The sequence below is a fragment of the Acinonyx jubatus genome, chromosome A2 (assembly GCF_027475565.1).
Source record: "Acinonyx jubatus isolate Ajub_Pintada_27869175 chromosome A2, VMU_Ajub_asm_v1.0, whole genome shotgun sequence".
NCBI classification, from domain to species: domain Eukaryota; kingdom Metazoa; phylum Chordata; class Mammalia; order Carnivora; family Felidae; genus Acinonyx; species Acinonyx jubatus.
The window spans coordinates 147,573,430-147,587,903 of record NC_069383.1 but is presented as its reverse complement, the minus strand read 5'-3'; the positions used below and the strand labels follow the sequence as shown (position 1 = coordinate 147,587,903).

The following is a 14,474-nucleotide window of genomic DNA, read 5'->3' as shown; positions in this document are numbered from 1 at the left end:
GAGATCCATCTCTCTGTCTCTTTACTTTCTACCTCTGCTCTCCTCCCCAGAGCCTACCCTCTGGGGGGAAGGGCCAGTAGGAAATAAGTCATGGCCAGTAAACAGACAGAGGTCAAAAGCTGAAGAACCTCCTTTGAGACAGGAGACAGGTTCTTTAAAAAGTGAGACTGAAGAGTAACTTTCTGCTCTGAAGGTGTTTTTGTCCCTAGAGGACTATACCTTGGATGATGAGCTACAGGGCACACATTCCTCTTCATTCCTATAGGACTTAGACAAAGTCCATGATATGTATATGAGGGGAGGGTTTCACATGGCTCTATTTTTCTGTGGTCTAAAGCTCTGCCCCACCCAGGGCCTTCCAACGGCGCCCCCAAAGGAAGCCAGATTTGTTTGAAAAACCAAAACTAAAACAACTATTGAAAATGACCAAAGTGAACCAATGGCAGAGAGTACTTGCTCTGTTTCAGTCCTAGGAGATACTGCCCAGAGGCTCAATCTCAGGTTGACTCCTTGGGATGCATAACTTTGGTCAAGTGGTTCAAAATCTTGGAGGGACCCAGTATATTGTCATTAAAATGAGTACATCCATGACAACAAAAAAAAAAAGTCACATAACCCTAACTGGTCAGCACAAGCCCACACCACCAACAGGCTCTCCAAGGTTGTTTGTTAATGACAATATTCTTGGCCCACATGCTACTCTGTTGATATAGAGCACTGCATTATCAAGAGAGATATTTTGTCGTCTTCAAGTAAGTACAAACTGAAAGTAAGTTCTGTTTCAGGCCTTGGTGCCTTGTTTAGCAGAGTGTGAGGTCAGTGTTATTCAGTCTTTTTCTGAAGGAAAGTAGCTACTGAGACAAGTCACCAACTGAGCTAGTGGAAAAGTGAAGTTCAAGTCTCTCTTTATTAGCTAAGACACTTTAGAAAAGAGCTAAAATGGAGCTTTGAAAACACTACTAGGAAAGAGAAAATCAGAAGATATTAGAAGGCAACAAGCTCAATATGAAGTATTGAAAAAAGGTGTGGGCACCCACAAAAACTTCCCCAAATCTTAGTCTAAAAGATGGGTTTATATTTGGAACCCAGCTACTTTTACAAGGTAGACACATGGCAGCTATGGGAGAACTAGGCTGAAAAGCCACCCAGGCCCAGGCTGTATAGTCCCAAGGCTCTAGGATTCTGGCCACTGATGATTCCTTCTATGAAGATCACGTTTGCTTTTCAACCACTTGATGCCCAGAAAGGATGTGAGAAACCAGGTGCTGGCCAGGCACACAGGCAGTGACAAACATCAGGCTGCAGGGCTACTCACCTAAACTATCAGGGCTGTCAATGGAGAAACACATCAGTATAACATCAGTGTCCGGATAGGAGAGAGGCCTCAAGCGATCATAATCTTCCTGCCCAGCTGTATCCCACAAAGCCAACTCTACCTGTGATAAGAAAAATAAACACATGAGTGCAAGGTTAATCCTACCCATTTTCAGAAGTGGTACTTACCAAAGTACATTCAAATGGCAAACTATCCCAAATAGTAAAACATAAGAATGTTCACTTTTACTAAGCATCAAGCCTGAGGTGGAGGGTATGATTAAATTGTTTCAGGTTGAGGGGCATCTGAGTGGCTTAGTCAGTTGAATGTCCAACTCCTGGTTTTGGCTCAGGTCATGATCTCACAGTTTATGAGTTTGAGCCCGGCGTCAGGCTCCGTGCTGATGGCACAGAGCTGGCTTGGGATTTTGCCTCCCTCTCTCTGTGTCCCTCCCCCGCTTGTACACGCAAAACAAACATTTAAATAATAATAATAGTAATATAATAGTAGTAGTAGTTTTAGGCTGAAATTTCTCAAAATACTATACTTACATAATTCAAAATGTGAAGTCAAAAATAACTTTGTGAGAAGTACAGTATTTAATTATAAACAACATTCTACATAGAAAAGCAGATGAACAAGAAGGGAAATCAAACTGTAAATAATATTCCACCAGGTGTATACGGCAAGACAGGGAAACACCAGACCTGAGTAACTTTTGCTAATACATTCTAACTCAACCACTTCCTTGTTTTGTCTCCTCATTCTGCTCAAATGTGGAAACACGGAGAGAAGACTGTATTTGAGTTGATGGGTAAGAAAAGACACCATGCTGTTAGGCAAGGTCTGAGCGGACAGGAAAGGTCTCTGGCTGTGCGTTTTCTCCTCAAAAAATGTTTGAATGAAAGCATCACTAAGGTAGCAGAGTACACCTTTCGCACTTGGGAACCTGCACACCTTCACGTGATAGGAGGGCAAACTGATGATTGGGCTCTGGACATAGGTCCCTTTCCATGTCGTCCAGCACTGCAGGCAGCCCTGTGATTTCCCACAACCAGAGTGGGATTTTAATATCGTCTGCTCAGGGACACGTTGGGGCCCAAGGAGCTCTCCCTCTAATATGTGGAATACTCTTTTTCTCCTAGAACCTTCACAGTCTGTATTTAAAAAATTTTTAATGTTTATTTTCTGTTTGAGAGACAAAGAAAGAGAGAGAGAGAGAGAGTGCAGGGGAGGGGCAGAGAGAGAGGAAGACAGAAGATCTGCAGTGGGCTCCGCACTGACAGCAGAGAGCCCGATGCAGGGCCCTAACTCAACCACGAGATCATGACCCAAGCCAAAGTCAGAGTCTTAACCGACTGAGCCACCCAGAAGTCCCACTCTGCCTGTATTTCAGAATTTCTACATATCATTCTTTCCTTAAAGTTGATGGCTAATTATCTCTTCCACCCTCAACCTTTGCCCTAGGATGCATCACTCACAACCTCCACTAGGCCCATTGCACTTGTCATGTACATACACCATTAGTTGGGTATGTGTATTTACTTATTAAAAAATTTTTCTCATTTATCTTTTATTAGAGAGAGCGCAAGCGCGTGCACATGCAGAGGGAAAGAGAGGGAATCCCAAGCAGACTCCATGCTTAGTGCAGAGCTCGATGTGGGGCTTGATTCCACAACCCTGGCATCATGCATGACCTGAGCTGAAACCAAGAATAACACATTCAACCAAATGAGCCATGCAGGTACCTCTGGTATGTATATTTATAATATATTGATATCAATATCAATCAATATTGATTATCAATATAATCTTTGTGACAATATATCTATTATCACAATAGACCTGCCCTCAGAATGGTACAGCTCATTCACTCTCTGCCAAATCACACTACCTTGACCCCTCCATGCCTCATGTGTATTTAGTCAGATACATCCAACCATGACTGTCTCCTGATAAACGGTTCAGGTGTTGGACCTTGTCTCTTATCAGAATGGGCCTTTCCATCTTTGGTATGTCTGTTCCTGGAACCACAATCACCTAGAATCTTGGATGGTTTCCTAGGTTCTATTACTGTATACTCTTACATGAACATTCCTAGGTAGCACCCTCTCCCAGCTTGGAGGTTACCGAGTTGCTATCAAGCACTTTTATTTTGGGGACCCAAGAATTCTGAGCAGCTGGCTTAATGTGCCGCAAACTGTTGGCAAAGAGCCCTTTGTTCTAGTTTTCTTTTCAGCTGACCTATCTGCGGTGGGAATTTCATTCCTTTTCAAAAGATGCACAGAGAGCTGTGTAAGAAATTATTCTGACAATGAAAGGAAGAAGATTTAAAAAACAAAACAAAACAAAAAAACAAACCACAAACATATACTGAGGTGCCTGGCTCAGTCAGTTGAGCATCTGACTTCAGCTCAGATCATGATCTCATGGTTTGTGAGTTTGAACCCCATGTCAGGCTCCCCAATGACAGTGCAGATCCTGCCTGGGATCTTTTCTCTTTCTGCCACTCCCCTGCTTATGCTTTCTTTCTCTCCCTGTCTCTCAAAATAAATAAATAAACTTAAAAAAAAAATCTTAAAAAAAAACCCCAAAAAACATATACTGTAATTCCAGAAGAGTTTTGCTCCAGTCTTGCCAGTGGACTTTCAAGATAGACATGAAGAAACACTGTCCTCATTGCCAATGACAGGCAGTTGAAGCAACTGTAGCAGCCTATTTATGTTAAAGTCAAAAACATTTAAAAAAATTAAATGTGAGGGGGTGCCTGGGTGGCTCAGTTGGTTGAGTGTCCAACTTCAGCTTGGGTCATGATTTCGCGTCACGGTTTGTGGGTTCAAGCCCTGCATATGGCTCTGTGCTGACAGCTCGGAGCCTGGAGAGCCTGCTTCGGATTCTGTATCTCCCTCTCTGTCCCTCCCCTGCTCATACTCTGTCTCTCAAAAATAGATGAACATTTAAAAAAAAACTTAAATGTGAGTATGTTGTTTAAATGTCATACTGCTGGTGGTACAGATCAATACACCCCCCTTGAGACACAAAATAAGGACCTCTTGACGTAGTAATCTCATTCTTCAGCACTTAAGGAAATATTGACAGACTGGGAGGAAAAAAAAGTCCATCCATACAAAGAGGTTCATTTTAGCGTTATCTGTCTGGCAACAAACTAAATTTCAAATATAAATAAAGCTGCGAGGACCACATATACTAAGGCTTTTCATCTAAAATACATATGAATTGAGCAAAGTCTAGATGATAGCAATTAAAAATGAATAAAGTTGGGCTAAGATGCCAGAACAGAATGAATTTCTCATTCAAACATGTTCGTTATTATATTGTATACTGAAGAGACAAAAAGGCCTAATTCTCTACAGGCTCTATGAATAGCCTAACAGGCAAAACAATACTAGTTGTTAAGGAAAGTGTACTTACCTGCTTTCCATCAACTTCAATATCTGCCACATAGTTCTCAAACACTGTGGGTACATACACCTCTGGGAACTGGTCCTTGCTGAAGACGATGAGCAAGCAAGTCTTGCCACAGGCTCCATCACCAACAATCACCAGTTTCTTCCGGATGGCAGCCATGCTGAAACAGGAGACAAAGGTGTTATCTAAAATGAACAAGAAGCTATTAATAGCCTCAGGCTATGACACACACTGTTCTGACCATAGGGAACAAGCCTCTATTAGCACACCCAAATACAAAATGTTAGTACCCCTTTCCACTTGACACCAAAAGGTCATACCAAAACCCCACAACTAAGGTTATACTTAACGGTAAAAAGACTGAAAGCTTTCCCCCCAAATCAGGAACAAGACAAGAATGGCCACTCTTGCCACTTCTATCCAACATGATACTGGAGATTCTATCCAGAGTAATTAAGCAAGAAAATGAAATAAAACATCCAGATTGGAAATGAATAAGTAATACTATCCTAATTTGCAGATGACATGATCTTATATACAGAAAATCCTAAGGAATCCATTAAATTATTAGAACAAATTCAGCAAGGTGGCAGGATACAGGATGAACATATAAAAATCAATTGTATTTCTATAACCTTGCAATGAACAAACTGAAAATGAAATTAAGACAATTTCACTTATAATAGCTTCAAAATGAATAGGGATAAATTTAACAAAAGTACTAAACATACTCTGAAAACTCTGAAACACTGTTGAGAGAAAGATCTAAATAAATGAAAAGACATTCATGTTTCCAGATTGGAAGACAATACTGTTAAATGACAACATCCTCCAAATTATTCTACAGATTTAAGACAATCCTTATCAAAATACCAGTTGGCTTCTTTGCAGAAATCGACTAACTGAACGGAAAATTCACACAGAAATTCAATGGACCCAGAATGGCTAAAACAATAGTGAAAAAGAAGAACAAAGTTGCAAGACTCACACTTCCTGATTTCAAAACTTACTGCAAAGATACAGTAATCAAGATAGTGTTGCACTGTCATAAAGACAGACACTGTGATCAATTGAGAGTCCAGAAATAACCCCCCACATTTAGAGTCAAGTGTTTTTTTTTTAATGTTTATTCATTTTTGAGCGAGAGGGAGAGAGAGAGAGAGAGAGAGAGAGAGAGGAGAGAATGTGTGCAAGTGAGGGGGAGGGGCAAAGAGAGAGGGAGGCAGAGAATCAAAGCAGGCTTGGAGCTGATAGCAGAGAGCATGATGCAGAGCTCAAACTCAAACTGTGAGATCATGACCTGAGTCTGATGCTTAACCAGCTGAACCACCAAAGTGCCCCTAGGGTCAAAGTGATTTTCAACAAGGATGCCAAAACAATTTGATGGAGGAAAGACAGTCTTTAGAGGAAAAAGTCTATTTTCAACAGATAGTGTTGAGACAACTGAATAGATCCATACAAAAGAATAAAGTCAGAATGCTACACCTCAAATCATATACAAAAATCAACTCAAAATGGATAAGCCCAAATGTAAGAGTTAACACCATAAAATATTTAACTCCCTATCTCCCTTTTCTCCCTACTCACCCCTGACAACCACCATTCTACTTTCTGTCTCATGCTACCTCATTTGGAAGTGGAATCAGCACTATTTGTCCTTTTGTGACTGGCTTATTTTACCCAACATAATGTCTTCAAGGTTCATACATGTTGTATCATGTGTCAGAATTTACTTCCTTTTAAGGCTGAATAACATTCCATTGTATGTATATACTACACTGCCCTTTGATCCATGGATAGATATCAGGTAGCTTCCAGCTCCTGGCCACTGTGATTGATCGATTGATGGTTTGTTTATTTTTTTAATTTTTTTTTTCAACGTTTTTTATTTATTTTTGGGACAGAGAGAGACAGAGCATGAACGGGGGAGGGGCAGAGAGAGAGGGAGACACAGAATCGGAAACAGGCTCCAGGCTCCGAGCCATCAGCCCAGAGCCTGACGCGGGGCTCGAACTCACGGACCGCGAGATCGTGACCTGGCTGAAGTCGGACGCTTAACCGACTGCGCCACCCAGGCGCCCCATGGTGGTTTGTTTATTTTTGAGACAGAGTGCAACTGGGAGAAGGGCAGAGAGAGAGGGAGTCAGAGGATCCGAAGCAGGCTCTGCACTAACAGCAGTGAGCCTGATACGGGGCTCAAACTCATAAACTGTGAGATGATGACCTGAGCCGAAGTTAGATGCTCAACCGACTGAGCCACTGACTCTTGATTTCAGCTCAGGTCATGATCCTGGGATCTTGGGATGAAGCCCAGAGTCAGGCTCTGTGCTGAGTGTGGAGCCTGCTTAAGTCTCTCTCTTCTCTTCTCTTCTCTTCTCTTCTCTTCTCTTCTCTTCTCTTCTCTTCTCTTCTCTTCTCTTCTCTTCTCCTCTCTCTCTCTCTCTCTCTCTCTCTCTCTGACACACACACACACACACACACACATACACACACACACACACACACACAAAGAATATATTCATCATTAGCAACCAACTTTTGTGCTTCAAGAGATACCATCAAGGGGTGCCTGGGTGGCTCCGTCAGTTTAATGGTCAGTCCTTGATCATCATCTCAGGGCATGATCTCATAGTTTGTGGGTTCGAGCCCACAAGCCCTGCTCCATGCATGTGCACTCTCGCTTTCAAAATAAATAAACTTAAAAAAGACAGAAAGAAAACAAGAAGACATGGGGCACCTGGCTGGCTCAGTTGGTAAGGCATGTGCTGGCTCAGCTGGTAAGGCATGTGACTCTTTTTTTTTTGTAAGTTTATTTCAGAGAGTCAGGGGCTGGGGACGGTGCACAGAGCCTGACATGAGGCTCAAACTCACAAACTGTGAGATCATGACCTGAACCAAAATCAAGAGTCAGATGCTTAACCCACTGAGCCACCCAGGTGCCCTGAGCACATGACTCTCTCTCTTTTTTTAATGTTTATTTATTTTTGAGAGAGAGAGAGACAGAGTGTGAGTGGGAGAGGGGCAGAAAGAGAGAGGGAGACACAAAATCTGAAGCAGGACTGAGCTGTCCGCACAGAGCCTGACATGGGGCTCAAACCCATGGACCACAAGATCACGTCCTGAGCTGAAGTCAGACGCTTAACTGACTGAGCCACCTAGGCGCCCCAGTGAGCACATGACTCTTGATCTCAGGGTCCTGAGTTCAAGCCCCACGTTGGGTGTAGGGCCTACTTTAAAATAAATAAATAAGTAAATAAAAATGAGAGGACAACCCACAGAATACTGGCAAATGTTTACAAATAACATATCTAATAAGGGACTTGTATCTAGAATACATAAAGAACCTTACAATACAACAGAAGAGCAGCTTAGGTGGGTGGTCTGGCTCAGGGTGTTGATTTGGATCCAGAATATATAAAGAACTACAAACTCAATAACAAAAAAATCAAAGAATCCGGGGCGCCTGGGTGGCTCAGTTGGTTAAGCGTCTGACTTTGGCTCAGGTCATGATCTCATGATCCGTGAGTTCGAGCCCCGTGTCTGGCTCTGTGCTGACAGCTCAGAGCCTGGAGCCTGCTTCAGATTCTGTGTCTCCCTCTCTCTCTGACCCTCCCTCATTCATGCTCTGTCTCTGTCTCAAAAATAAATAAACATTAAAAAAAAAATCAAAGAATCCACTTTAAAAATGGGCAAGGGATCTGAATAGACATGACCCAGCAATTCCATTCCTAGACATACCATCGGAGAAAAACAAAAACGTATGTCCATACAAAAACTTGTGGACAAATGTTCACAGCAGCATTGAAAATACTCATCATATTCAAAGAGTGGAAAGAAACCAAACATCCAACAACTAATGAACAGATAAAATGTAGTATATATATCCAAACAATGGAATATTAGGCAATAAAAAGAGAAAAGTACTAATACATGCTACAATATGGATGAAATCTGAAAACATTACATATGTGAAAGAAGGCGGCCACAAAGAACCACATATTAAATGACTCCCTTTATATAAAATGTCCAGAATAGGAAAATACAAAGTCAACTGGTGTTTGCTTAAGGAAGGGAGTTGGAAAAGAAAGGAAAGGAAATGATTACTAAGGGAATGGTGGGGTTTCTTTTTAGGATGATCAAATTGTTAGGAGATGGAGCACGTCTCTATGAATACACTATATACTATGAATATATGACACTGAATTGTATACTTTAAATGGTTGAATTGTAACATATACGGATTGTATTTTAATAAAGCTATTGTTACAAAACAAAACAAAACAACCTGCAGAATCCCTCCATTTGCCAGAGACGAATTGTCAGCCACTCAAATTCCCACCATTGCCTCTTAGAACAGCATTCTAATTTCTAGCTGGGTGCTTTGTTGCCTAGCTAAAAGACTACATTTCTTAGCTTCCCTTAATTAGATATGGCCATGTACAAAGTTCTAGCCCATGAGATGAAATCAGCAGTGCCTGTGGGATTTCCACGAAGTCTTTCCTAAAGTGAAGTCACATGCCCTTCTTCATCCCCTTCCTTCTTTCTGCTGCTTAAACCTGGAACCAGGAATGCTTTCTGAACAGCCATCCTGAAATGTGAGGATGTAGAAGTATGAATGAAGAACATGAATACCACGTTCTGGAGTTGGAGGCATAACAGGTAGAAAGAGCCTGGACCCCAGTTGTTCTTGGGAGTCACCATCTCAGCCCCAGACTGCCTACTTCTACACTTCTTTTCTGTGAAAAATAACTGTCTTGTTTAAAATGGTATTTTTTCAGGGGCGCCTGGGTGGCTCAGTCGGTTAAGCGTCCGACTTCAGCTCAGGTCACGATCTCACGGTCCAGGAGTTCGAGCCCCGCATCGGGCTCTAGGCTGATGGCTCAGAGCCTGGAGCCTGTTTCCGATTCTGTGTCTCCCTCTCTCTGCCCCTCCCCTGTTCATGCTCTGTCTCTCTCTGTCTCAAAAATAAATAAACGTTAAAAAAATAAATAAATAAATATATAAAAATAAAATGGTATTTTTCAGGTCTTCGTTACTTGTAGTCACACTAATCCTCAACAATACAAACCCACAAAACCAGGTTGTCTAAAGCGAATGTTTCCCAAACTGGAGTGGATTCAACAACCCACTGGGATACATGAGGGAAACAAGAGAAACACATTTTCTAAGTCCAGAAAACATAAGAAATTTAGCTTTAAAATTTAAATCGCAGGGGTGCCTGGGTGGCTCAGTCATTTTGAGCATCCGAATTCGGCTCAGGTCATGATCTCACAGTTTGTGGGTTTGAGCCCCACATCGGGCTTCCTGCTGTCAGCGCAGAGCCTGATTCAGATCCTCTGTCCCCCTCTCTCTGCCCCTCCCCTGCTCACACACACTGTGTCTCTCAAAAAATGAATACACATTAAAAAAAACTTTTAAATTTAAATTGCATAAACTCCTTAGGAGAAGATTCCATAATGGAAAGGGCTCACAGTGCTGCCATCACTGATTTGTGACATCATGGTATGCTTAAACATACTGCAATGAATATGTGCCTGGTTAAGTATATACAAAGGCAATACAAAGTTTTAATCAAACCCATAAAATGACCTAGTGATTTTAAAGGATCTTTTTTTTTTTTTTTGTACACAAAAGCATTAGAGACAGGATAATACTAATAATGAAAGCATGACACTAAGCATATAGGTAAACAGGAAATGTGCTCAATATCATTCTTTAAGTAACAGGAGTATGCAGGGGCACCAGGTTCACTCAGTCAGTAGAGCATAAAACATGTGATTCTTTAAAAAAAAATTTTTTTTTAATGTTTATTTATTTTTGAGAGAGACAGAGACAGAGTGTGAACAGGGGAGGGGCAGAGAGAGGGAGACACAGAATCCGAAACAGGCTCCAGGCTCCGAGCTATCAGCCCAGGGCCTGACGCGGGGCTCAAACTCACAAGCCATGAGATCATGACCTGAGCCGAAGTCGGATGCTCAAACGACTGAGCCACCCAGGTGCCCCCAAAACATGTGATTCTTATCTCAGGTTCATAAATTCAAGCCCCACACTGGGCTTGGAGTTTAATTTAAAAGACAAACAATCGGAGCATGGAATCAAAACAGTTTTGTGTTGAGACCAGACTTTAAACTACAATCTGGCACTCTGGCCACCCCATTCAGCTCCCTCTTTCCCTTTTTGCTTTGGATTCCTAATGGATATGGGACCTGCCTCAAGGTCCTATACTTGTTTCCCGTGTGTTTTGTCTTCCAACCAGACTGCAAATCATCTCAGAGCAAATAACCTATCTTACATTTCTTTGCGGCTTTATGTGGTTTGGTACTTTAGTGGGCATGTAGTAAGTATTAAATAGAAGAAAATAAAAAAATCAAAAAACATTTCTTTGAATGAGAAAGGAGATAGATTACCTCATTTTCAGAATCCAGGGCACAAACATTAATGGATTTCTCTCTTAAAAATGGTTCCTCTATGTTTAGTCTGACTGCAAACATCTTGATAGGATTCATATATCATTTTCTGTTTTTCTCATGCTCTCAAAATCACTTCATGATTTTATATACTCTATACATTTCTTCAGGCCTAGTTTGTATCGGTTTGTGCCCAAAGTCAAACAACCAGAGCCTCACAGGACACAAAATTCATCAGGAAATCCCTGGTTCAAAAAAAGGCTGCCAGCTTTGAATACATCCTTCCTAGAAGGCACTCAATTCTCAAGAAATAATCTCTCTCAATCTAATGTGGTTAAAGACACACAAAATGAAAATGCCAGGGAGAACCAAAAAGGCTCTGGAACTTTTTCCTTATGGAACATGTGGCCCAGGAGAAGTGTAAAACCAATCAGCCCCTACTGCTGAGGAAGACAGAAATTACAAGTGATTACGGGACAAAATGAAAATGAAAGCCTAGAATTACAAGATGATTTCTGGCAGTCTAGCCATTCAACCAAAGTTGTTGACAAGAAGTGAAAAGTACAAACATCAGGTTATTTCCTGAAATGACCCAGGAAAATTTACTCTAGTCTTTCCTTTAACTTTGCTATAATCTAGCATCTTTTTCAAGTACATGGCTTGCCAGCTTGAAAGGAAATCACGCTGAGCTCTCTGCAGTCTCTCTGCCAGATGTGTCATTTTCTAGGCTGAATACAGTCTCAGAAATAATTCTTAAGAGCTTTGAGTAAAAGTTTATTTTTTCAGTAACCATCAGGTATGACATATCTATTTAAGACACCTGTAACAATATGTAAAGGACTGTAAATTTATTTCATTGGTTCAAAATCTTTATGTAGGTTACTGTGCCGCCCTCACAAAAGTTGAAAGGAAAAAGAAATGACAAAAGGAGATCTCTGATGGTGCTGAGAGGGCACAGAAAATACCTACTCCAATTTATGTTATCTGCCATTACAAGACCAGTCTCTCCCACAATCTCAAAAACTGTGTTTTGGTTGTGGACTAAATTTTGGCAAATTAAGCAGTTACTGTTAACAAAAACAACCAATATTTTAACATATTTCTCACCCATATGCAAATAGAAACAGGTGTCCAAGAAAAGCAAGAGAAGGGCTACATGCAGTATCCCATGTGATCCCATGCTTCATACTCAAAAGACACAAGGACAGACAGCTCACTCACTCTCAGGAGCCACACCTGAGGCCTCCAGGGCAGCACCCGAGGGGGTGAGGTATCTCAACAAACATCTCTTATGGGGTCTGGCATCACCAGAGGCACTCAGTGAATAACAACTCCTACTACTAAGGTCTCCCCCGCTGCCAGCCTTAACCTCATGTCCTCTTTTTAATTTATATAGTATTGCCACTTGTGGTATCACACACCTCCTTCATCTCTCCCTCTCTAATGGCTTCCTTCTCTCAGTCTACAATAAAGTGCAGAATGCCCCTATTTTAAAATAATAAATCTTCCCACATCCATGCTTACTTCTGGTTACCTTTCTCTCTCTGGCCTGTTCAAAGAAAAGGTATACATTTCTGCAGCTTCATACTGGCTTGCTTAAAATTCCTCCCATCTGCTTTCTGCCCAAACTTCTCCTGAAACTTTCTCAGAAGTCACCAATGACCTACCTTCACAAAATCCAGTCTGCATTCTCCTTGATATTTTTTGTTGTAACTTACCTCCCTAACAAAATATGATCTCTGTTGTCTGTCTCCTTAGCTACAGCCTCTACGCCTAATCACTCCCCCAAGACTGGGCTTTTCCCTCATTCTCCTTATACTTTATTCTCCGGGGATCTCAATTCTTCAAAAACTACTTTTATGAAATGTCATTCCCAAATCTTTCTCTGACCCAGTCCCTGTTCTAAAACTCCTGATACACCTCCACTCTATGCTCCACTGGCATCTCAAATTCAACATCTCCCAGACATCATCCCAATCTCTGTCAAATCTTCTCTTTCCAGTTACCTCAGTCTTGGTGATGAAAACAAAATTACATTCCTAAGGTACTCAACTCATTGTAGAAACCTTGTGGTTAAACAATTATCTTACTTTCTTTTCTTTGCTCCTCACAGCAAGACTGCTTTCAAGTTCTGAGGAATTCTGCCCCTTCATGGGTCTCCCTTCCACCACTACCACCACCCACTTTGAGTTCCCATAATCATTGTTCCAATTCAAGTCTTCAGTACTGCCTATCTGGGAAGAAGGCAAAATTCCAACTGGTCTCACCTCCCTTCTATCCTGCTTGCTGTAGCCAAATTCTCCATTCCTATGTCTGGGCTTCAGCCCATTCTGCCTTTGCTCAAGGGCCTTCAGAAGGTCCTCAATGCCAAAATCAGGTCAAGACTCCTCAGCCTTACCATGAGGGTCCTTTAAAATACTAAAGCAGCCTATTTTCTCCTTTCATCTTCTCTCTCATCTTTATCACATACCTAATTCCACTAACTGGCCTTGTAAACCACCCCCCCACCTCAGCTCAAAGTAATGCCTTATTTGAATTTTTTCTTCCTTTCTTCAGAAAATAACACCTTACCTGTCCATCCTAATATTGCCTTCTGTTCCAAAGCCTTTTATTTTTTAAGATTTTTTTTTTTTAATTTTATTTTTAAATAATCTCTACGCCCACTGTGGGGCTTGAACTCATGATCAAGAGTCACATGCTCTACGAACTAAGCCAGCCAGGCGCTCCCCAAAGCCCATATCTTATTTCTGGTCCTACATTTTTCCACCCCCGAAAATCAAATGTTGCCTCTAAGCAGGGCTTTGGTCCTCTCTTGGTACTTACATTCAATCACATCCTACTCTATGAGAGAGAGATAGCAGTTATATTTCTTGTGTACTTGACTCATATCCATTCCTGGAGTTTAAGCTCCTTCAGAACAAGTACCACATCTTGCTTGGCCTTTCCCACTTGGAGTTGCATAACTAATGGGGCAAGGACATGCTGAATGGGATGCTTATAAAGAGAAACAAAAACTCAAAGAAGGAGCATGTATCCCAAAAGTACTCCTAAAAACTTGACTCATTGGCACTCTCTGATCACTTTTCTTGCAGCAATCATAGTTTTTTATAGGACTCAGCAGAATGAAAAAGCAAAACAACAACAACAAACAGTTAAGAATTTGTTGACTGAGGGGCACCTGGGTGAGTCAGTCATTTAAACATCTGACTTAGGCTCAGGTCAGGATCTTATGGTTTGTGGATTCGAGGCCTGTGTTAGGCTCTGTGCTGACAGCTCAGAGCCTACAGCCTACTTCAGATTCTGTGTCTCCTTCTCTCTCTGCC

The 14,474-nt window shown here is 41.5% G+C and overlaps 1 protein-coding gene across 3 annotated transcripts in view; it reads right to left on the bottom strand.

The window, feature by feature from the left end:
* The window catches only part of RHOA (ras homolog family member A), a 62,239-nt gene that overhangs the window by 6,554 nt on the left and 41,211 nt on the right, over nt 1–14,474 (bottom strand). For 2 of the 3 annotated variants that reach the window (XM_027038715.2, XM_027038714.2), the window contains 2 exons: nt 4,748–4,904; nt 1,316–1,436 (listed from right to left, as the gene is read on the bottom strand). In XM_027038715.2, the coding sequence (XP_026894516.1) occupies nt 1,316–1,436; nt 4,748–4,903 (277 nt within the window). In that variant the 5' untranslated portion in view covers nt 4,904. Of the gene's footprint in view, nt 1–1,315; nt 1,437–4,747; nt 4,930–14,474 lie in introns of all 3 variants that reach the window. The other variant, XM_053219378.1, reaches the window with a different exon arrangement.